Genomic DNA, 22,634 nt, shown 5'->3' on the forward strand with positions numbered 1-22,634 from the left:
TGTTACATTTAACTACATATTAAATATATAAATTAAACTGTTCAAAATGTCTTATCAATTTAAAAAATGTGATTTATTTTTTCACTGTTACATTTAACTACATCTTTAAACATGAATGAAATAGTTTAAAATATGTCTGTTTATATTTATCAAATGATTTAGTTTGAAACTATCTACTTATCAATTTAAAAAAATAATTTGTTATTTTTAAACATTAAATAAAAAGTTTATAATATCTATCAATGTAAAAATGTAACAGCAATAAATTAATAAATCACAAAACAGCATTTTTATACAAATGAAATACTTTAAACGTCTATTTATCAATTTAAAATGTATTAGTTTATTTTACTTGAGATTGAGATAATAAGATTGAGAAATACTTCATATTTAACTACATTTTTAAGAATAAATTAATTCGTTAAAATAAGAATGTCAAAACATAAAAAAAAGAAAATTCGTGAATTAATAAATTGATTCTTTCTTTTTTTTTTCTCAATAGAGACCTGTGATGTAAAAAGCCTTGTGATGTTTCAGCCTGACGGTTTGAAGGTCCCCGAACTGTCCTGCAGCGCCGCTGTTTGGATGCATGAGACTCTGATAATGGGAACAAGAGTTTATTAAAAAAAAGCCAGAGAGAGCAAATTTCACAAGTTTTTTTAGTTTTGGTCTGTAAAGTAAGTAGTGTGTCATCCAAACTGCCTGTACCCTATGCCCTTCGTCAGAGTCGTTGAGCAGAATGTATGTTATATCAATGCCGTCATAGCGTCGATCCGAAGGTGGTTTCACACCAGCCAGGGAGAGGATGGTTGGGAAGATATCCAGACCACTAAGGATTAAAAGCTAATCATCATATGGTGAAAACAAACACAATCATATTACACAACGTTCATAATCTTCCAGTACCTCAGCAGGGCACTGCTGGTGCTGTTGGGTTTGATCTTTTTAGGCCATGTGACCACTGTGGGAACTCTATGACCTCCTTCCCATGCGGTTGTCTTGGCTGAGCCACCACCTGCTCAAAAGAAGGAAAACAGACTATAACATGATAATTCAATTAGTGTGTTTGTTATCTAAAACAACTGAAGACAAGTATGAATTCTGCACTCACAGAAAACTCTTGTACGTTCGTTCATCTGAATATCTGCTATTTATGATAGGTTAAAGGTATGACACCTTACAAAACCAAAAAAAGCCATTTGTTTCTAATAAATAAATCGAGAGATACTTTTTTATATATGGCAGCTTCTGCATTACCTCTGCTCGTCTCCCATTTTCCAACAAAAGGCCCAACATGCCCAGCAAACTGGCATTTCTGCTCCCACGGGCCATTGTCACCTTATTAGAAATGGATGCATTTCATAAATCTGCAAACAGAGCCTTTAGGAAAGCGACTAATCCCACTGAACACATTGAGTGAAATATGTGCAAAATAACTCACCAGTGAACCATATCAATGTGTTTTCCAGCTGCTCAGTGCTGACCGCCTGCATGATTGTCCCCACCAATGAGTCCATGTCACTGAGGCTGGCTGTGTAAGGATCTTGCGTCGTAACGTTTAGGAAGGTGTTATGGAACAGTGGCACATGCATGTGAGCAAGAGCCACATACAGCAGGAATGGCTGCTGCTTCGAAATGCTACAGACACATTAACACAAAACAAATAATATTATCCAAATTGTACAGTAACAGAAGACACATTTTGTTACAGAGGCACAATTTAGTGATACCCTTATGCTTATCAGCTGATATTAGAGTTGCATTTATTTGATCAGAAATACAGTAAAAATAATAATATTGTGAAATAATATTACAGTTTAAAATAGATGTTTTCTATTTATTAATATATTCTAAAATGTAATTTATCCTAAGATGGCAAAGCTGAATATTTAGCAAAATTACACCAGCCTGTCACATTACATAATCCTTTAAAATCATTATAGTATTTTTGTGAAAATTGTAATGTGTTTTTTTCAGAATTCTTTGATAAATAGAAAGCTCACAATTTTGTAATATTATAAATTACTTTACTCTCACTTTTTATCAATTGCATGCATCCTTGTTGAATAAAATGATTAATTCCTTTTTAAAAAAAATCTTACTGACCCCAAACATGTGAACTGTAGTTTATTGTATCAGTTTCTACTGTATATTTATTTGTGCATGCTAATTTATTTTTTACAGTCTCTCATCATCCATTGCTCACTTACATGTATTTAAAAACATTAATAATTTAATACCACTGTTAAATTGTCAATATAATTTATTGATTCAAACATATTTAAGTGATGAACTAAGCTAAGTGATACTGACTTTAAAACAGTTACAGGTCTTGATTCTCTGTTCAAGTGCACAGCTGAAATGATAAATAAATGAGACTTGGCTGCGCGCACCCCAACAGATGATAATCTATCCTTGGACTGTGTCAAAGGTCAAAAATGCAACTTCCCCTGCCTAGCAAACTTGTTTACAGACCAGACCTTATATTGACTTATCAAAGTCCAGAAACAGTTGCCCCTGTGAGTAGCAAAACAGTTTTTATAATCCGTTTTTAATCAAGAATTTGTTTCACCATAAGTGCTGAGCCTAAAACCTGTACAAGACCTTTTTAATTAACATATGTTTTACCAAGAAGTTCAAGAGGTTTAATAACCTTTAATAACAATAATAATATTAATAGTACAGAATAGAAAGTAAAACTCATTATAAAAAGCGCAAGTCAAACCACTGTGGAAATGAGCTCAGGTTGGTATCCAAATCAGAAATATATGACTTTCTGTATAGAATCAGTCAGAAGCAGTGAACATACCTGGCTGTAAATATCTGCTTGACTGCCACTCTGGCATATCTGTCTTTAAGGCTCCATGTATCCAAAGGTTGTTCAATTATTGTCTCATTTTCAAACAGAGGTAGTGCCACTTGAGTGTAGCATCCTTCATGCTTCCTGACGAGTGAACATTTGACATATTTCAGTAAAGCATGAGACATAGGCCTATACAAAACCTCAGGCTATATGGCGTCTGATGTGTGTTTTGACTTCATGATGTCCTGGAAAATAACACACACCCAGTAGTATACTGATTAAGGACGCAGGGAGGGCAGCTGGGAAGGTCGAGGCCTGGTTCATCAGTGCAGCCCATGTCATTACTATAAGGAATACCGAAGTAATAGTCAAAACCTGTAGTGTGAACACACAAAAGTAAGCATATCCTCATGAATTAACTCAAATTCCATGTCAAGAAATATGATATAAATATATATATATACACATGCACACACACACATACAGTACATGTATACATTGCCTTTACATTTTTTTTTCACATTTTGTTATGTTGCTGCCTTATGTTAAACTACTTTAAATAACCTTTTTTTCACATCAATCTACACTCCATACACCATTATAACAAAGCAAAAAAACTGATTTGTGACAATTTTGTAAATTCATTAAAAAGGAAAAACATAAATAAATACATTGCATAAGTATTTGTATCCTTAACTCAGTGCTTAGTTGAAGCACCTTTACAACTTTTAAGCCTTTAAAGTCTTTTTGGGTATGATGCGACATGCTTTGCACATCTGCATTTGGTGATTTTCTGCTATTCTTCTCCTCAGATTCTCTCAAGACAGAGCTTGGACAGGGACCACCGGGTTTCTCCAGAGATGTGCGATTGGGTTCAAGCACCTTCACCGAGTTGTCCATAAGCCTCTCTTGCATTGTCTTAGCTGTGTGCGTAGGGTCATTGTCCTGTTATAAGGTGAATAAAAGGGAGTCACTTGCGCTTCAGCCTGGTTGGTGCTCATGGAACAGGACACAATGTTCAAGAGAGGAACTCCCAGGTCTAGCTAGGACCACGGAAACAGAACCGGAGCACACAACGTTTTTAATAATTTATTAATAAATAGCGACTAACGTTTCGACGCTCATGCGTCTTCTTCAGAGAAGTGAACTTCTGTCCTGTCTGTCCTGATCGTGCAGGAGATGAGCAGTGGTTCCCTCCATACATGATGCTTGGAACAGAGATTCATCAGACCAGAGAATGTTGTTTCTCACAGTCTAAAAGAGTCCTTTAAGTGCTTTTCTGCAAATTCCAAGTGTGTTTTCATGTGTCTTTGTTCCAAACTACTTCCATTAAGGATTATGAAGGCTACATGCTTCTGTGAACCTTCAATACAGCTGAATTTTTTTGTAGTCTTCCCCAGATCTGTGTATCGACACAATCCTGTCTCTGAGCTCTATCGGCAGTTCCTTTGACCTCGTGGATTGGTTTTTGCTCTAATATGCATTTTCAGCTGTTAGACCTTTTATTGAGAAAGGTGTTTATTGGAGTTTGCCTTTCCAAATCAAACCCATTCACTTGAATTTGCCACAGGTTACTGTAACTCCACTCGAAGTGAAGTAACATCTACAAGCGAAATTTCAAGTGTCGCAGACAGTGTTGGGTAAGTTACCCAAAAGAAGTAATAAATTACTTGCTACTAATTAAATCTTCAAGAGTGTAACTAGATTACTATACTAATTACCCTCTCTAATTACTTTCTAAATTCCATATCAACCTCGACCAGTTGAACAACACAAGGATACACATGAAACTGCTCTTTTAATTTTTTCAAATAAATAATATAAAATTGCATAAATTATTATTGAACTGACGAAAGTATTTAAAGGGAGGTTACATTATAAACATACATTTTAACATTAGATGTAAAATTTTGATGTTAAATCTACTAATGTTTTATATAGAATTGTTCTATTGTCTATACAGTATTTACTATAAGTATGAGTAACTGTAATTAAATTAGGGAAAAATTAAGAGTAATCCCTTACTTTACTTTTTCAAGGGAAAAGTAATTAAATTACAGTAATTAATTACTTAGTAACGTATTACACCCAACACTGGGCCCAGAAAAGGGTATGAATACAATGCAATGTAATAATTTCAGTTTTTTATTTTTAATAAATTTGCAAAGTTGTCACAAATCAGTTTTTTGCTTTGTCATAATGGTGTATGGAGTGTAGATTGATGTAAACAAAAAGTAATTTAAAGTAGTTTAACATAAGGCAGCAACATAACAAAATGTGAAAAAATTAAGGGCTACGAATACTTTCACAAGGCACTGTATGAATGTACATATATATATTCAAATGTATGTATGTGTATATATATATATTTTTTTATTGTTTATTAATACATTTTTATTTAACAGCAATTCATCTTTAAAAATATCATGCATAATTAAAACAGATTAAAATGGAATGAAAAAGTAACAAAATTGTACCTCTATGAACAGGATTGTAGGAACCATTGTGTCCAAGGTGCCATTTTCCTGTTTTAAAATAAATAAATTATATTATAAGGCTCGAAATTGTGACCATTTTGGTCGCATATGCTCCTGAAATTTAATCTGTGCAACCTAAAAATATATTTGGGAGCATTTGTGCGAGTGCAAATAATGGTTGTGGTGCAACCTGTTTTAATTTCTCTAGAAAACGTTCACAAATTAGGCTACTGCACAGTGTGTACCTTATGTGTGCTGATACGTGGTGGCTGGAACATCGTTCTATCCAATGTTACATAACCAATCAAACTTCATCCTTACGTTCTTAACTTCAAAGCAGATTTTAGATTGGTTAATAAAAGGCTGATTTGACGTTTACTTGACTGACACGAACCTGAAAAACGCGATTGGTGTGAACGGCTCTAGGAGAGAAGAGGAAACGAACGCTGACAGCTTTCTTTTGTAAGCCGTCACCTAAAGAGGTGGAACATGCTGATGGTGAGGATGTTTTTTATTTTTTTATTAATATTAATACATAGCTTATTTAGTATTATATAGCAATAAATGATTAATATCATAATAAATACTTTGCTTGTTTCGTTAATGGATGAATCAGCGTTTTTTTGAACGAATCTCTAGAATAAATGATTCAATAACAAATACAGGGGCTCTAAGCGATGTTGGGTGACATCACTTCTAGTTGACGTTCGAAGTATTGTCAAACAAAACGGAGGCTAGCTCGACCCTCCCTCATCCCGTCCCCTCCCCCTCCCTTCCGTGCTTCCTAAAACAGTCATGAACCATTTAGAAAAACCAAACTGGATTTACCCACCTGTCCAGCAAAAACAGAGCCACCTGAATGTCAGATTGGAAGCCCTTCTGCCGGCGGAGTTCTCGCCACCTTTTGAACGCTTTTCCGATGTAAATTCGGGACTTTGCGTTCCTTCTTTCCCTATTCTTTGTTATTTGTTCATCGGAACGTCGTCTCTTTGGTCGTGTGTCGGCCATGTAAAAATTCTCAAGAATATACAATTTTAATGTTAGTCGTTGTCTAGGACATCTCTCCTCTAGCTAACTTCCCTCTTCAAGCTTCTCTCTCCTCCACTCCCCACACCCCCCTTCATGTGCACGCGCACTAACCCTCCAACCCCCAACCCCAAATAATTCTTGTCGGTTATTGGCTGGAACACTGTTTGTTATGTTTCGTGGTCCAGGCTGGGCCAGTTTGTTTTTCTTGCCGTTTGTGGAGCCTGGGCTGTCTACAGGACCACATTTTTTACAGTGTGTTCAGGGGACAGGCAGCTAGCGGATAGTGAGGAGATGTTTTCATAGCTGCCAACTTTTGAATTTTGCTTGGAGTGAGATTGGGGGGGGGGGGGGTTGGGGGGATGTAAAAAAAATCTTGCATCAATAAGTGTATTGTGATTGTCAAAACATTTTAGTAACTAAACTGAATTTTATTAGGTTTAGTGACATGTTACAATGTTTATATGGTACAATTTCTGGTAAGCTATGTTTTTTTATTATTGCTTGAAACAAATTTCACGATTTCAATTCAATTGAATTCTTGTGATTTGATTTAATATTGACTCATTTGGATAAATATTAGGTACACAAGATAGGCGTTAATTTTTCTCAAAAAAAAAAATCTCACCTAATGCTGTAAAACATAGAGAGTCCTATCAGCTGGTAGTAGCCTAGTATTTAAGGTTAAAAATGACTCAAATTAAATATAATGCGTTTTTTATTATAATAACAACTTTATTTAATGATATAAATAAAAATATAATAAATTTGTAATATAGTACACATATTTAGCAAAATACTTTCTATAGCTCTTTTTTTCTAGTCAACTAACGTGCCATAGCCTATATTATGGTCATTAAATGGCTTTCCTGAGGTAAATGTTATGTGACATAATTGTTCTCCAGCTGTTTTATTGACCCTTTCCGCGGATGAAAAACACTGATTGATCGATATTATATGATGAATATACATTTCGGTAAGTTGTACTGTTTCTTTCAACATTGTTCATTCGTGTTTATTTACTAGGGCTAGTAGATGATCGGTTCACGTGCCGCTAGAGATCTGTCACATCACATTTACAAGCGCCAAAACGGTATTTATTGTTTGAATTTCGTAATAAAATTGACAGAATCTGGGATTTTTTTCTATCATAACTAACTTGCTCTGTCTAGTCTGTCGGTCTCCGTGTCCTCTTTGCTTCGCGATTTTTCTGTGCGTGAGAAAATGGATGTGTGGCGTGAGAGTGTGTGAAAAGTGTCAATTGCGTGAGTCTCACGGTGAATGCGTGAGAGTTGGCAGCTCTGTGTTTTGCTGGATGTGACAAAAAATGTTTTGGCCTAAAAAACGCGTGACATCGCTTAGAGCACCTTTAAGTCACTTGTCGGCACGAGTAACAATGTAATCGATACAATTGTTATTTGAAGCTCCATGTTACTTTAAAAAGGTGCTTTTCTCTATTTTGATCGCTTGTGTAGACGTCAGTGTTTATATCCAAACTATAATCTTTAATTCTGGTTCCAATTCAAGTCCTTCTGTGATAATAAAAATATTTGTAACACAGAAATAACAATAGGGTGTAGTTGAATATACTCTCTGGGTCCTTAATTTTTGCTGGTGCTCCTAACTTTTTGAAGTTGGGAGCACCAGTGCTACCAAATAAAAAAGTTAATTTCGAGCCCTGATATAAGCACTATAAAGAAATGGAAAAGAAAAATTACAACATATGAGTTCAGCTCGGAAGGCTTATTAGTTGCCATGGCTACAATGCAAATTTGTTAATCAGGAACTAATCTCAGCACAGTGTAGAGTTCATTGCTCCCAGGGCGTTAATAATGTTATTCTCGGCATGTTCTCAGAGTTTCTGTACTTACCGATCATTGCTGTATAATAACCTGCCTCATGCAGGAGCTGAGCAAATGTTGTCTCATTGAGTGGCAGTCCCGCGACTGACCGCACTGCAAAATTATGAGTGACCCCATTGCGCAGCCCGTGTCTGCCGGTCAAGAGGGCAGCGCGTGACGGTGAGCATGTGGAGGCAGGAGAGTGGAAGTCTGTGAATCTGCAAATCACAAGCACCCATAATTAGACATAATCAGGCACAAAACTGAGGCATGCATAGCCAAATCATAATAACAACACTACCTTTTGCCCTTCAGCATTAATGAGTCCAGCCAGGGTGTTGGTGTGAAGTTATCAGGCCTGTTCACCCAGAGGTCCCCCCACCCAATGTCATCGGCTAAGATAATGATGAAATTGGGTCGTTCCTTCTCACCAGTTTTGTCCTCCTTTCTAATATGGCTTTTGATATGATGAACCAGTCCAAAGAACAGGAGCAGTGCGCATAATCCAAACTGTGCCATTTTTAAATGCCAAATCTAAAAAAAAAAAAATATTTAACAGTCATTTCAATTATGATATATTTGGCAGAGGAAAACTAATACTCTGATTGCTACTTCAAATTCTAATAAAAAAAAAGTAGTATAAAACACAATGTGATTAATGAATATATATATATATATACTATATAATGAACTACATATATATATATTTATATATATATATATATATCATTAGTTGAAATAAAATAAACATTAACTGAAATAAAATACTTAAAAAAAAAAATTATTTTATTTCAGCTTGTTGCCAAAGCACAATTTCTTATTTTCATTTAGTTTAATCTGATGTACTAAAATAGCTAAAACTACAACTGAAATACAAAAATGATAAAAACTATATAGTTTAGAAAATTATAATAAAAATTACAAAAAAAGAAATTAAAATTAAAATTATAAAAATTAAAACTTAAGTATCAATGATACTAAAATAACAATGGTCAGTAGGGGTACCATTTGATCTCAAAATAATATAAAAAATGGTGAAAATTTTTAAATATGCATGTTACCTTCAATCAAAGTTATTATTAATATGTTATGTAGAGATATATGATAGATCATTAATAGTTATTTTAATGGCTTTGCCATGTAAAAAAAATGTATGTAAATACATTAATAAGGTACTACATGATTGATATTTTAAGTGTCTGATAGAATGTGTAATGTACCATGCTCTATCTTTCCATGCATTAGCCTAAGTGTTTCTCTAACTGGCAGAGACCCTTGAATCACATAAATGTACATCCATTAAATTTTATTAATGATATAGCCTAGTAGTCAAACTAACAGTACACTATAAAAAAGTAACATCTAAATTACCTAGTTTTATTCAAGTCAAAAATATTATATATTGTTTAACATCACTGAATCAACTTAAATAAAGTTATACCAACAAAATTAGTTTTTAAGGGGTAAATTAGGCAGAAATAGCTCTTTAATGTAGCAATTAGAGGTTGCCACTTTTTCACAGCATAAAGTCCTCTGGATGTCTCTGAGGAGAGACACTCTTTTCACGGTCGGGTTTGAGCAGATCTTTTTGGCTTATGTAACAAACTTTACCTAATGCAAAAGTCCTTTTAAATCGTTCAGTACAGTTACACATGCAGTTCCCACTTTACACTATAGTGGGGAAGAAGAGACAGAGGCACACAGCATGTTCCTTTGACATTCCAGCTCAAGGGAAAGGGGGGTTGCTGGTGTGGCGTTTCATTCAACATTGATTGTAAACCAATCCTCAACTTACTCAACAGCTGTAACCTCCCACCATAGAGGAACTCAGTGTTTGAGACAGTGAGGGCACCACATGGACTCACTCTTGGCAGTGGACACACCACAGCACAGCAGAAGATCAGCAACATTCCCCTCTCTCATAGAAACAGGTGAGTACTCTTTCTTGTTTTGGTGGTTAAATGTTATATCAATGGTTGAATGAATTCTTCTACTAAACTCCTATTGACATTGGTCAGTTAAGAGCCCCACACAGGAATATACGCAGGAAGACACTAGGACACACGTATGTGTTCTTTATCATAGAAACGACCACGTGACAAGGAGCAGAGAAAACATGCAGGAGAATCTAAGAGAAGTTGGGGGGGGGGGGGATATGCTAACTCACCTTACTGTTGATAACGTGCAAAGTGATTTAGGAAAAACAAACAGACGTGCTCAAACATGAAATAATAAATTTTAAATTAATTACACTTAATATATGTTTAATAAATGTTTATTTGGGACAATATCATACCACACAGGAGTTACAGCGGTAACGTAACGTTGTTGAGGAAGTTTAGCGGTCTAGTATTAACTTAACGTTAGTTAGCTATAACAACATTGGAAAGAAAGACTAAGAAATGCAACAAACTTAACTTTAAGCTTTAAACTGCATAGAAAGCTATATTATGACTTAATATAATATGAGACTCATTAAGGCTCACCTTACCTAATGCTGAGCGATGACTTCATTGAAAGTTTTTCAAACGTTGTTCTGCTGCCTAAAGCGCATCAGTTTGTTGACACTCGAGTCCCGCCGCCCCTCTCGTGAGGTAACATCCCTCTGGAAACGCTACGAGCCTACCAGCGTTCCCACTGGGTGCCACTCAGTGTTGCCAGATGTACGCTACGATAATTTTGACCTCTGTACGATGTACGATAAATAATGAAAAAAAATCCCATAATGAACTATCATTTCAGAATTGTGTGACATTTCAAATGATGGTCGTTGTATTCAGCTGTGGATTCTACGTCTAACGTTACCGGAATGAGGAGAACGTGAACGTGTTTTTTTTTTTTTAATGCTTAAAACAATAAACAAGTAATAACAGATAACAACAGAATACAAAAAAAAAAAAAGAACGTGAACGTGGTGTTACTTCCATCTCATCTCACGTCATGTCTTCTCGGCCAATCATCATGGAGAATGCTCTCTCATGAGTACAAGTTGATGTTCTTTTTGTATATTGTATACAATGTTGTATATCATTATGTCATCTCTGTATGTTTTGCAAGAAGAAGAAAAAAGTAAAAAATAATGAAGTAATTTTCAGGTCATGTCAAAAAGTTGTTGGTCTATAAATTGCTGCATTCTATACGTTTGAGTCGTGTACGATAATTTTGAGCTTCTGGTACGATACTTGGATATTTCCAATCTGGCAACACTGGTGCCACTGCCACTCAAACAGAAGGCTGCAGCATCCTAGAGATATGTACGATACTTGGATATTTCCAGTCTGGCAACACTGGTGCCACTCAGACAGAAGGCTGCAGCATCCTAGAGACTAGTGAGGGTGTGTGTGTTCTTAGTCATTGGTTCTTAGTTCTTAGTGTGTCCTAGTCCAGTCCTTCGGAGGCTTGGAGGCTATAGAGTCCTTCTCAGCACTAAACGTTAGAATGAGACGGTCTATTAAGTGTGCATGGCTACGTCACAAATGTTTCCGCCACCACGGACTCATGACACAAATATACTCAAAAACCTTTATATCAACTGGCTTTCTATTATTGCAATCGTCAGTGGTCTCCTAGTGGCCTACATTATTGGCAGTTTAGTGTTAGAAGCCTAATAATTAATTTACACCCAAACAAAATATAACGTTTATGCCTTCATCTCCAAAAACATAATATTTTGTCTTACATTTCATAATGCACATTTTGTAATGAATAGTAGGCTACTGACTAGTTGTCCATCAGTTCTTTTTTGTGAATTGGAATGTGTGCAAAGGATTGTGGGTGATTGAAGGAAGTGAAGGATACTCTTGATGCATCCTTCAAAATGAGCTGAATGAAGGACGCGAAACAAAGGCTGCCTTTCAAGGTTCCTTGTTCAAACTGAAATGGCCTTTCATCGGTGCTTGATGACGTGGTTGCCGATCATTGCTGCCTTATAGGACGCAGCCTTCCGTTTGAGAACTAAGCACCCACTGTTCACCGCTTTTCACAAAGTTTTGTTCTTTTTTAAGACATGGTCCGTAAATTGAAGATCTAGCCACGCCCTAACCCTACCCATGATCTAGCCTAAATTAGGTAAAGCTCCACCCATTAGGCCTGCGTCTAGAGAGGGTGAGCAGGATGTGATTTGGTAGCCTGGCTCCACCATCCTACGTACTCCCGCTCAATTTTCATTTTCCTTCAGTAAGTTGTCTGGGTTTGCGGTATATTCACGGGTTTTCTCCGGCCAATTTTTAACCGGTCCAATCAGCGAACAGAGGGAGTGGCTGAGAATGATGACGTTAGCGATTGGTTACCTAAATGTGGATCTACAGTGTCAAACTGATTTGTGCGATTGTGCCATTTTCTACCAATAACATTTAATAAACATCTAAATAGACCAAATGTATCAAATTAAAAAATAAATACAATTTAGATGCAACATGGTTACAAGTAACAGGTATGTCTTTAGCATATAGCACATAGTAGCATATTATTTGTATACTATAGAATTTTTTAGTATTTGAATTTTTACATTTAGCAGTTGTTTGAAATTTAAATTCAATATAAAAGTTGTTCATAGAATTATCGACCATGTACATTTAAGTGATTTTTTTCCATATATTGCTTGTTTGCATTGTGGACATGTCTCTTTATGAATGATGATAGACGTGTTTAAATACATTTTACTGATGGATGTGAGTGGCTGTAAAAGTTGATAGACTTATAAACTTAATATAGTTTACATTTGTCTTTGTCACATTCACAGGTCATAGGTCAAAATGGCACAGTGGATTTTCCGACTGAAAGGTTGCCTTGGCTCTAAAGTGTACTCAGAGGTCCCAGATGGTGGTTGGGGTTGGATTGTGGCTGTGGCCTTTTTCCTGGTGGAGATGTTCACTTATGGGGTTATCAAAAGTTTTGGGATTTTCCTCAAGGACCTAATGAGTGATTTTGGGGAGAGCAACAGTCGAGTATCATGGATCATTTCAATATGTGTCTTTGTTATGACTTTCACAGGTAAAAACGGTCACTTTTGCTTTAAATTTTAGAACTCCGCTTAGCTGCATGTTGACTCTTTATACAGTATGTGTTCATTTCTGTGACTTTGGCATCCATGTCTATGCCCCTTCAGCTCCTTTATCATCAGTTCTGAGTAATCGATTCGGCTTCCAGCCAGTTGTGATGTTTGGTGGATTTCTCATATCTCTGGGCACAATCTCAACTGCATTCACCAGCTCCATCAATCAGATGTACATCAGTATTGGGATTGTGACTGGTAGGTAAAGCCTTGAACTATCGTTCAAAAGTTTAGGGTCAGCATGATTTTTAAAAAACAAATTAATAGGCCTATTTTTATTCACCAAGGATGTATTAGACTGAACAAAAGTAAGAGTAAAAAGTACTGTATACTTTATAACGTTGCAAAAGATATCTATTTCAAATAAATGCTGTTCTCTTGAACTTTCTATTCATTAAAGAACCATGGGGAAAATGTATCAGTTTCCACAAAAATATTAAGCAGCACAGCCCGGTTTCAACACTGATAATAAGGAATATTTTATGAGCACCTAATCAACATATTAGAATGATTTCTGAAGAATCATGTGACACTGAAGACTTTCTGCATCAGAAACAGATTGCATGTTCCATAGTTTAGCAATGTTTCTGAGGTTTCTAAGGCTGTTTTTGTAATATATTAAATATGATTTTCGAAAGACAAGTTGCTGTCTAATATAACACCCAGGTCTTTTACTGCGGAGGATGAAGTAACAGTACATCCTTCTAAATGCAAATTGTATTCTAAGAGATGTGTAGAGGTTTTTGGTCCAATAAGTAATACCTTAGTCTTATCTGAATTAAATAATAGAAAATTACTGGTCATCCAATATTTAACACACTCTGTCAACTTGGATAACACGGCATAACAGTGGAAACTAGGAATGATCTAAACCACCTTAATGTCTGTCCCTGATATTCAGGGACAGACATTAAGGTTGTCCAGATCATTCCTATCGGATCGTTACCATTTTGATTTTTTGGAAAAAATCGTCATAAGATAGCATAAGATAACGTCAGTAAATTATGGAGTGCCACAGGGGTCTGTGTTAGGCCCTCTGCTATTTTCAATATAAATGCTGCCACTCATTATGCCGTGTTATACAAGTTATTCAACAATAAAAATACAAAAATGAAACACAAATGTGATGTTTATCTAAAGTCATTTTTCCTTATTAGTATGGTTGAATTGGATCATTGAAGGTCAGCAGCAAAGACATTGGTTAATAAAATGAGATGAAATACATAAAGTATTATTGTTTAATAATTTAAAATTTAATTATTGCAGGCTTGCAAATTATTCTGAGTTTGCATTTCACTATTTTTATTCATTTTGAGGAATACTGAATCAAGTGAGATGCGTAAATGCATGCTCACATTTAGTCTAGAACTACAATAACCATCATGTGTATTCTCGATTTCTCTCAACATGAGAGGTGTCTGTAAATAAATGGAAAATAAAGTAACTTGCGTTACTTATTTGAAAAAGTAACTCAAATATTTTGTTGTAAATTTAAAAGTAATGCGTTACATTACTAGTTACTTGAAACAAGTAATCTTATTAGGTAACTTGTGTTACTTGTAATGCGTTACCCCAACACTGTTCATATCTGTTAGATGTTTATATTTCATATATTAGTATATAATATATAAGTACAATTAAACTTGTCCAGAATTGTCTGTAAATAAAGACATTTTACAATAAAAACTAATAATGTATATGTTTGATTGAAAAGATTGATTTACCAGCTATAAGCAAAAGAAAGCATCTAATGATTTTCAGATGTCTTTTCCTCTCTGTAGGACTGGGTTACTGTTTGACATTTCTGCCAACCGTCACAATCTTGTCCCAGTACTTCAGCAGGCGTCGTTCTGTGGTCACAGCCATGGCCTCCACTGGAGAGTCATTTGCTATATTTGCTTTTGCTCCAGGTGAGGGCAGGCGTGCTCAACTGCAAGCTAATACCATCAAATATGATGTGTTATTATGTTAAAACAAGAGTTGTATAATTGTAACACGAAGAGTCGCTCATATTGTTTCCTTGTTTCTGCAGCGTTCACAGCTCTTAAGAACTGGATTGGCTGGAGGTACACAATGGTGGTGATTGGAACGTTGCAGGGCATCGTTATTGTCTGTGGGGCTCTGCTCCGTCCCATAGTCATCAAACCAAAGTCTTCTCCAACAGAAACTGAGCAGAAGATCACATACTCTCTCCCTGAAGAACAAATGCAAGGTTCTGTGAGCTCTGGAGATTCAGGTGTACAGTCAGTTGATGAGCTGGAACGGGACCTCAAATCTGGAAAGGAACAGGGAGAAGCTGAACCACTTCAGATCCTCCCAAAACAACAGGACTTTATGAGTAGAAATAAGCTCTTGGATTTGACTGTGCTAAAAGAAGGTAGTTTTTTGTGTTATTCAGCCTTTGGTCTCTTTGCAACACTGGGCTTTTTTGCCCCACAGCTGTATGTGGTGGAGCTCAGCGCCAGTTTGGGTACCGAAAGAGACAAGGCTGCCTATATGCTGTCAACAATGGCCGTTGCTGAGATCTTTGGACGTCTCTCTATCGGATGGGTCCTGAACTGGGGGCACATCAGGAAGATATATGTACTTCTCGTATGCGTGTCACTGATGTGCGTAGTCCTGGTGTTGTTCACTGTGGTAAATGGCTTCTGGGGACTAACAGTGTGCAGTGTGCTTTATGGCTTCTTACTCGGGAACATTGCATCCACGCACATCCCAATGTTGGCCGAGGATGATGTCGTAGGGATCCAGAGGATGCCCTTAGCTGTAGGCGTCTACGTCTGTATTCAGAGCTTTGCAGGACTGGCTGGTCCACCATTAGGAGGTAAGAACAACTGGATTTCTTATTATCAGTGTTGAAAACAGTTCAACTTTTGATCAATTTAATGCATCCTTACTGAATAAAAGTATTAATTTCTCCAAAAAAAATCTTACTGACCCCTTTTATATACAATAGCGTATATAAAATGCAAACCTACACAAGCAACTTACTGCATTTGCCCCCAAATATTCTAGGTGTCCTTGTGGATATTACCCAAAGGTACAGTGCTGCATTCTACTCCTGCGCTGTGGGAATGGGACTAGGTGCCATTTTCCTTGGGTTCGTACGTCCAGCTAAGACAGGTCATCTGTGTTCAAGGAAGGATTGTGGACAGAATAAACCCACAGTGGAGCAAGTGTCCAAAGACAAAGACAGGCCAGAGGAATTCCTAGAATTGGATATCCAAGATATTAAGTCTTGAAAAAAAGACATCCTTTGTGATTTTAACTGAACTGATCCATCATACCTGTTGATAACATAGGAAACATTTTAAAACTGAATGTATCTGCAGAACAACTACATTATGATTCATAATAATTGCTTAAGGGGTTAGTTCACCCAAAAATTGAAATTCGGTCATCATTGACAAACAAGCTGATACTTTATTTAACGAATATTTTATTTACTCTACACATGTGCATTGATCAATGTTTGTATGGGAATAAAAGCCTAAATCAAATTGTTCATCATATAAAATGTTTCTTCAAAAAACTTGGATTAAACAGTTCAATTCATATGAATTTATTTCCTATCCCTTTATGAACTAGTGTCAAAGTTTTGATGGAACGGATGTTCAAAATAGAGACATAAATCTCTCGGGTTTCATTAAAAATATCTTCATTTGAGATTCGAAGATGAACAAAAGTGGGTTTGAACGACATGAGATGTGAAATGATGATGACTGAATGATGACAGAATTATAATTCTCGGGTGAACTGTCCCTTTAAGATGTGCAATTGTTGTTTATACCTGAGATCATAAATGTAATTATTATAGAACATTATATTAGCAGTAGCTGTCATGATAAGCTATTATTAGACTTGAAAGTAAACACTAGGACTTTTGTTGATCAGAGACCCAGATACAAAAGAAACAAACATAATCTGTAACAGGAAACCAAATTTTTGTGGTTTTAGTGATTATAGGCAATGGGTGACTACTAGGCACTGATGGGTAAAGCAATTACGAAAGATAATGTTGAATTCAGCAACTTAAAACTCATATAGCCTAATACAAAATCTAAATGTTATAGAAATGGCATGGGGTATTTGATGCTTTATTTTAAAAAGGAACTATATAGTTTTTCCCTAATATTCTTTTATGAATATTTGCAAGAGAGTGATGGATTGCTTTTCAGTACTTCATATTCAGCTCATTTCAGGTCAGCTTTTAACTAGTATACTACAGGACCAGTTCCTGTAACTAAACGTTAAACCCATATGAACAATTTTATAAATGCGAATAGCGGAAAAAGTCTTATTTTCTCAGAACTGTGAGATATAAACTCGCAGTTGTGAGTTATAAAGTCCAATTAAAGAAAAAAAGGCTGACTTTTTTTCTCACAATTAAAATGTTTTATTCTTTATATCCTGCAATTTTAACTTTATATCTCCCAATTGCGTGTTATAACGTCAGAATTGCGAGATGTAAACTCGCTATTGTGAAAAAAAAGTCACAATCAGCTTTTTTATTTTTATTTTTTATTCTGTGGCGGAAACAGGCTTCCACAGTTTATGGTGTTGTTTAGTCTTACAATGCTCATGATAGTGTTTTCAACTGTGGATAACACTTATATATCTATTAAATAGAAATACTGTGAATTCAATACTTTACAGAGCTCAGGTTGATGCAACTGTGAAATGAAGTTGAAGGATGTCCAATGTAATGCAAAACCAAATTCAAATGTGAAAGTGTCTTCATCACTTACCTCTATAGGTAAAACTGTATTTGTTGTTATCGAACAACTGTCACATGACTTGAATTTTATAACTGGAAAGGAATTATATGCTGTATGTTCAGTGGAATGTGAATGTGCAATGTTCTCTTCTCTTTCTGCACAAAAGACAATCTTTAAATCAGATAAAAAATAAATAAATACATACTTTTTTTAGACTGCTGTCTGAAAATTGTTTGACCGAGCTCTTAAAAGCAAAAACAAAGGAAAGAGAGAGATAAAACTTTATTTTGTTTGATCCATACATACAGACCAAAAGCACTACTTTACATATACATTTACCTGTATTTTCCAAGCAGAAGCTTTCTCACCAAAGCTCTTTTCAAGAATGTGCATATATAGCATGTCTAAACTTGCATTGACATTGCTTGTCGGCAGGTAGCAAAAGATCAAACTTGCTGGGTCATGGTGTTTCACTGTCCAATATTTGTAAGCACTTATAAAACCAGTCTTTATGCTCTTGAAAGGCTTGTGTGGGTTTTGAATGTTGTCCGTTGCTGTCAGCTCCATCTTCAATCCAGTGCAGTATGGCCTATAGAGTACATACCGGTATTATATATATTTACATTCTGTAACATAATATGTAACTGTATACTGATGTTACTGTATATTGATTGATTGATACCATGATATATTGATTAGATCAGACGGCCAGAACACTAGAGTGCATGCAAATTAGTCAAAATAGATTTGGGCTTACCTTGTATCTGTCAGCTATTTTGAATCCAATGGCAGACTGTAGTTTACGTAAACAGATGGGGCACAGGACAAGTGTCCGACGGTCAGACTCCACTAAGTGATTGGAGCCCTGCATGACACAGTTTAGCCACTGGCAGTGCTCCATTCCGAATATATGTCCAATCTCATGAGTCAGGGTCTAAAAGAGATGCACAAATAACAGGTCTGGTTAAAGAGCTCAAATACAAAGTTTAGTGCACTTACAGACAGCCACACACATTTTCAACCACACAATGACCTAGATCTGTGTTTCGGTGGGTTGCGACCTAAATGTGGGTCGCAAGACCGTTTTGTGTGGGTCGCGGATTGTGTAGTCAAAGAAAACAACAATAACAAAAAAAGTATGAAGTGTTTTTCAAATGCGAGACTTTTAGTTTGAAAGACGTGAATGAACTCCTGTCGACTCCACTGTCAGATGCAGTTTAAGTAAAGTATGCCTGAGAAAAACGCTGTGCTGATATTATCTGCTGTCAGATGAGATGTTGTCAGGCTATATGTCAGTGTCATTATTCAACGTTACTTTCGTAACTTTTCCTGTCAGACGTTATACTGTGCTCACGGTGCGCGCTCTTCAATTGCACGCAAATGCCAATATATTCCTAGCAAGCAATAGCCGTCATTACATGGTCTAGGTTAATTATAGAACCGAAACAGTCCGGCTATGAGTAACCCACTTCTAGCCAATTTGAATTTGGCTACATGTCGTTTTTGCCAAATTAACTTGCGAGATGTATGATATACCATCATGTAAGCAAAGTCAACATTTAATTTCTTTGACATGTTATCTAATTGATGACAAGTCTATTCTTGGGCTATGGTTAGACATCTATTACATTTTCGCCTTGTTTTAGCCTAGACGTCAGGGCTGTGTTTGGACTGCTATTAGACCTCTTTTAAATGCAAAATTGCTTGCTGGGATCACTTCACTATAGAGCAAAGGAAATTACGAGCATGCAACGTCCTAGTTGCGTTGTCAATTAATACGTTGAATGAAATTACCAAAACTGTACCAATAAATTACATAATTGGTGCATTGTACATTATACCTGCATGCAAATCCTTCCCAGCTAAAACACATTCTATTCATCAGGATCAGTGTACACATGTTTCATTAACAGTTTATGTTAGTATTGTGTATTTACCATGATAACTTTAGCCAAACCTTAACCCAAAATACCACTTTATTTTCACTTTGTCTTCTTTTCTATATTTTTGATGACTATGGTCGCTCATGCCAACTTACTACTATTTCATAGACTTACCTGATACTGATGATCAGTGTTAGTGATATTCTTCAATAATATGTATATTAAGTAAAGTGAGACAGTGGGTGTGCGTGCGTGCATGTGTGTTTGTGTGTCAACCATTTTTGAAAAATAAATTTGCTTGGTTAAAATTCTGAAAAATTTGGGTCACAGTCTGATGACCACTGGAAAATGTGGGTCCCATGGCCAAACCAGTTGAAAACCACTGACCCAGATAGTGTCTTTTCATCTATAAAAATCTTTGTTAAAATATCTGTTCACTGGTTTTGCGTTTAAATATATTAATAAGTATATTCCAAAGCATAAAAAGCATTGATGCACTTTTTTCTGCGTAAGGGTTGGGGAGTTTAGAAGCACGGTCATCTCACTTCACCTTGCAGGAGCGGAGGAGGAGAACGCTGGTGATTGGAGGAGTGTAGTAACTATCAAACACAGAATAGTCTCCTTGCTTTAGCTCTATTTTCTTCTTAAGCCGCCCTGCATAGCTTCTCTCATAAAAATGATCATCGTATCGGGCGAAGCTGAAGACTCCCATTCCTACAGTAACAAAAACATTCAAACTTAATTGAACTGCTAAAATGACAAAAGGTGTATTAAATCAAAACGCACCCTGGGCTACAATGACAACATTCCTTTAAAGTTACAACAACATTTGAAGCACAAGTTAATAAGACCACTGCAACTGAATCAAAAATCACCTTCAGTTAGAGAAGCCTGGCCAAAAACAAAATTCCATGACTCTTTAGGGTACAAGTCAATCACGGTGATCCCCACAATGCAAAAAGCATCTCTGGGCTTCCTCCTTTTCAAGAAGTTCAACAGCTCTCCTGTAAATAAAAGAAAGCAGTTTAAAAGTCAAAGTGAACTGCCGTTTGTAACCCATGTGCAATTATCATAATGTATATTTCAGTCAAAACAGATTTTATCCATCAGGAATTGACTGGATTGTGAAAATTAGGTGTTATATACCAGAATGAAGCCCAAACCAAATTTAAGTCTGCCAAATGTAATTGCCTCACTGACTATATTCTGGTTGTGTTCTGTTGCAGCAATACTAACCAGCATGAAGCTGAAGGTTATGTGTGTTGTTGTTGACCTGAAATGAACAGGCTGTTGAAGCAACTGTTACTGGTGGTAAAAGCTTGACCACTAGTCCGTAAAAGAACGCCTGACAGTAGTCCTTCAACCATTCGACATACTGCTCTGCCACAACCGCTCCTTCACCAAAAGAGCCTGTGGATTTATCAACATGATCAAATTACAAATGTAAACATGATAATAAATGACACATTTAAGCTGTTTTACATAAAGTACACTAACCAATAGTTTGAATATAGATGGTTTTATGTCCACGGTCTGGAGAACGGCGGTATGGGTTGATGTAAAAACTCTGAAAGTCTTGAAGATCTTCTGGATGTGCACGAATCCAGTCCGAGTCTGAGTGAATGGTGATGGGGCTGAAAAGTGAATTGCCAGGTAGGAGCCCATCTTCTAGAAACGTTTTCTCTGCTCTGCTGAATTTTTGAAATAATTTTATTAAATCTTTCCGTGTGGACAGGAGAGCAGTATGCAGTCTCTCAACAGGATGCTTAATAACCTCCATCTGTCCATAGAAATACACACACAAACACAGTCACACTACAGACATCCACGTGCAAGGTGAATCAAACTTGCTAAAACACCTCCAAAGGATTATGAATGTTATATATATATATACACATATACACAACCTGAATTCAGGAAAAGTTGGGACTTTTTTTTTTTGGAATAAAATCACATGAGCCAATATTTTATTCACAATAGAACATAGATAACATAGCAGAAATTTTACACTTTTATCCACTAAATGAGCTAATTTCAAATTTGATGCCCGCTACAGGTCTCAAAAAGGTTGGCACAAGGGCAACAAATGGCTGAAAAAGCAAGATATTTTGAAAAGATTCAGCTGGGAGAACATCTAGAAACTAATTAAGTTCATTGAGATCAGGTCTGTAACATGATTAGCTATAAAAGGGATGTCTTAGAGTCTCTCAGAAGTAAAGATGGGCAGCAGAGGCTCTCCAATCTGTCAAAGACTGGGTAAAAAGATTGTGCAGTACTTTAAAAAACAATGTTCCTCAACGACAAATTGCAAAGGCTTTTCAAATCTCATCATCTTACAGTGCGTAACATCATCAAAAGATTCAGAGAAACTGGAGAAATCTCTGTGCGTAAGGGACGAGGCCAAAGACCTTTATTGGATGCCCGTGGTCTTCGGGCCCTCAGACGACACTGCTCACTCATCGGCGTGATTGTGTCAATGACATTACTAAATGGGCCCAGGAATACTTCCAGAAACCACTGTCGGTAAACACAATCCGCCGTGCCATCTGCAGATGTCAACTAAAGCTCTATCATGCGAAAAGGAAGCCATATGTGAACATGGTCCAGAAGCCTCGTCGTGTCCTGTGGGCCAAGGCTCATTTAAAATGGACTATTTCAAAGTAGAATAGTGTTCTATGGTCTATGGACGAGTCAAAATTTGACATTCTTGTTGGAAATCACAGACGCCGTGTCCTCCTGGGACCTTCCAGCGTGTTATCAGCATTCAGTTCAAAAGCCAGCATCTCTGATGGTATGGGCAACTTGCATGTTTTGGAAGGATCTATGAATGCTG

At 36.4% G+C, this 22,634-nt stretch overlaps 3 protein-coding genes across 6 annotated transcripts in view; 1 reads left to right on the forward strand and 2 right to left on the reverse strand.

The window, feature by feature from the left end:
• Window positions 1–10,738, reverse strand: part of arsg (arylsulfatase G) — a 21,966-nt gene extending 11,228 nt beyond the window's left edge. Inside the window, exons 1-11 of one of the 3 annotated variants that reach the window (XM_081392468.1) lie at window positions 10,639–10,718; window positions 8,449–8,681; window positions 8,178–8,365; window positions 5,281–5,328; window positions 3,067–3,178; window positions 2,810–2,944; window positions 1,442–1,638; window positions 1,258–1,338; window positions 907–1,015; window positions 709–829; window positions 507–597 (exon numbers count right to left, since the gene is read on the reverse strand). In XM_081392468.1, coding sequence (XP_081248594.1) covers window positions 507–597; window positions 709–829; window positions 907–1,015; window positions 1,258–1,338; window positions 1,442–1,638; window positions 2,810–2,944; window positions 3,067–3,178; window positions 5,281–5,328; window positions 8,178–8,365; window positions 8,449–8,666 — 1,300 coding nt within the window. In that variant the 5' untranslated portion in view covers window positions 8,667–8,681; window positions 10,639–10,718. Of the gene's footprint in view, window positions 1–506; window positions 598–708; window positions 830–906; window positions 1,016–1,257; window positions 1,339–1,441; window positions 1,639–2,809; window positions 2,945–3,066; window positions 3,179–5,280; window positions 5,329–8,177; window positions 8,366–8,448; window positions 8,682–10,633 lie in introns of all 3 variants that reach the window. The other 2 variants (XM_081392467.1, XM_081392466.1) reach the window with 2 other exon arrangements.
• On the forward strand, window positions 9,984–17,748 carry slc16a6a (solute carrier family 16 member 6a). The gene is made up of 6 exons (XM_081392469.1): window positions 9,984–10,078; window positions 12,889–13,139; window positions 13,255–13,398; window positions 14,982–15,110; window positions 15,233–16,024; window positions 16,216–17,748. Exons 2-6 carry the CDS (start codon window positions 12,902–12,904, stop codon window positions 16,440–16,442), a joined length of 1,530 nt encoding a protein of 509 aa, XP_081248595.1. The 5' UTR covers window positions 9,984–10,078; window positions 12,889–12,901; the 3' UTR covers window positions 16,443–17,748.
• The window catches only part of amz2 (archaelysin family metallopeptidase 2), a 13,346-nt gene continuing 8,438 nt past the window's right edge, over window positions 17,727–22,634 (reverse strand). The window contains exons 2-7 of one of the 2 annotated variants that reach the window (XM_081392470.1): window positions 21,299–21,581; window positions 21,038–21,211; window positions 20,677–20,805; window positions 20,352–20,515; window positions 18,676–18,852; window positions 17,727–18,507 (exon numbers count right to left, since the gene is read on the reverse strand). In XM_081392470.1, coding sequence (XP_081248596.1) covers window positions 18,379–18,507; window positions 18,676–18,852; window positions 20,352–20,515; window positions 20,677–20,805; window positions 21,038–21,211; window positions 21,299–21,581 — 1,056 coding nt within the window. In that variant the 3' untranslated portion in view covers window positions 17,727–18,378. Of the gene's footprint in view, window positions 18,508–18,675; window positions 18,853–20,351; window positions 20,516–20,676; window positions 20,806–21,037; window positions 21,212–21,298; window positions 21,617–22,634 lie in introns of both variants that reach the window. The other variant, XM_081392471.1, reaches the window with a different exon arrangement.

Source organism: Scardinius erythrophthalmus (genome assembly GCF_964197995.2).
Source record: "Scardinius erythrophthalmus genome assembly, chromosome: 18".
Lineage (NCBI taxonomy): Eukaryota > Metazoa > Chordata > Actinopteri > Cypriniformes > Leuciscidae > Scardinius > Scardinius erythrophthalmus.

Excerpts from the sequence above, each read along its gene's own strand:
- slc16a6a (XM_081392469.1), top strand. The coding sequence starts at position 12,902 with ATGGCACAGTGGATTTTCCGACTGAAAGGTTGCCTTGGCTCTAAAGTG. Across the intron at positions 13,140-13,254 it reads CTTTGTTATGACTTTCACAG|CTCCTTTATCATCAGTTCTG; the intron begins GTAAAAACGGTC and ends ATGCCCCTTCAG. Across the intron at positions 15,111-15,232 it reads TATATTTGCTTTTGCTCCAG|CGTTCACAGCTCTTAAGAAC; the intron begins GTGAGGGCAGGC and ends TTGTTTCTGCAG.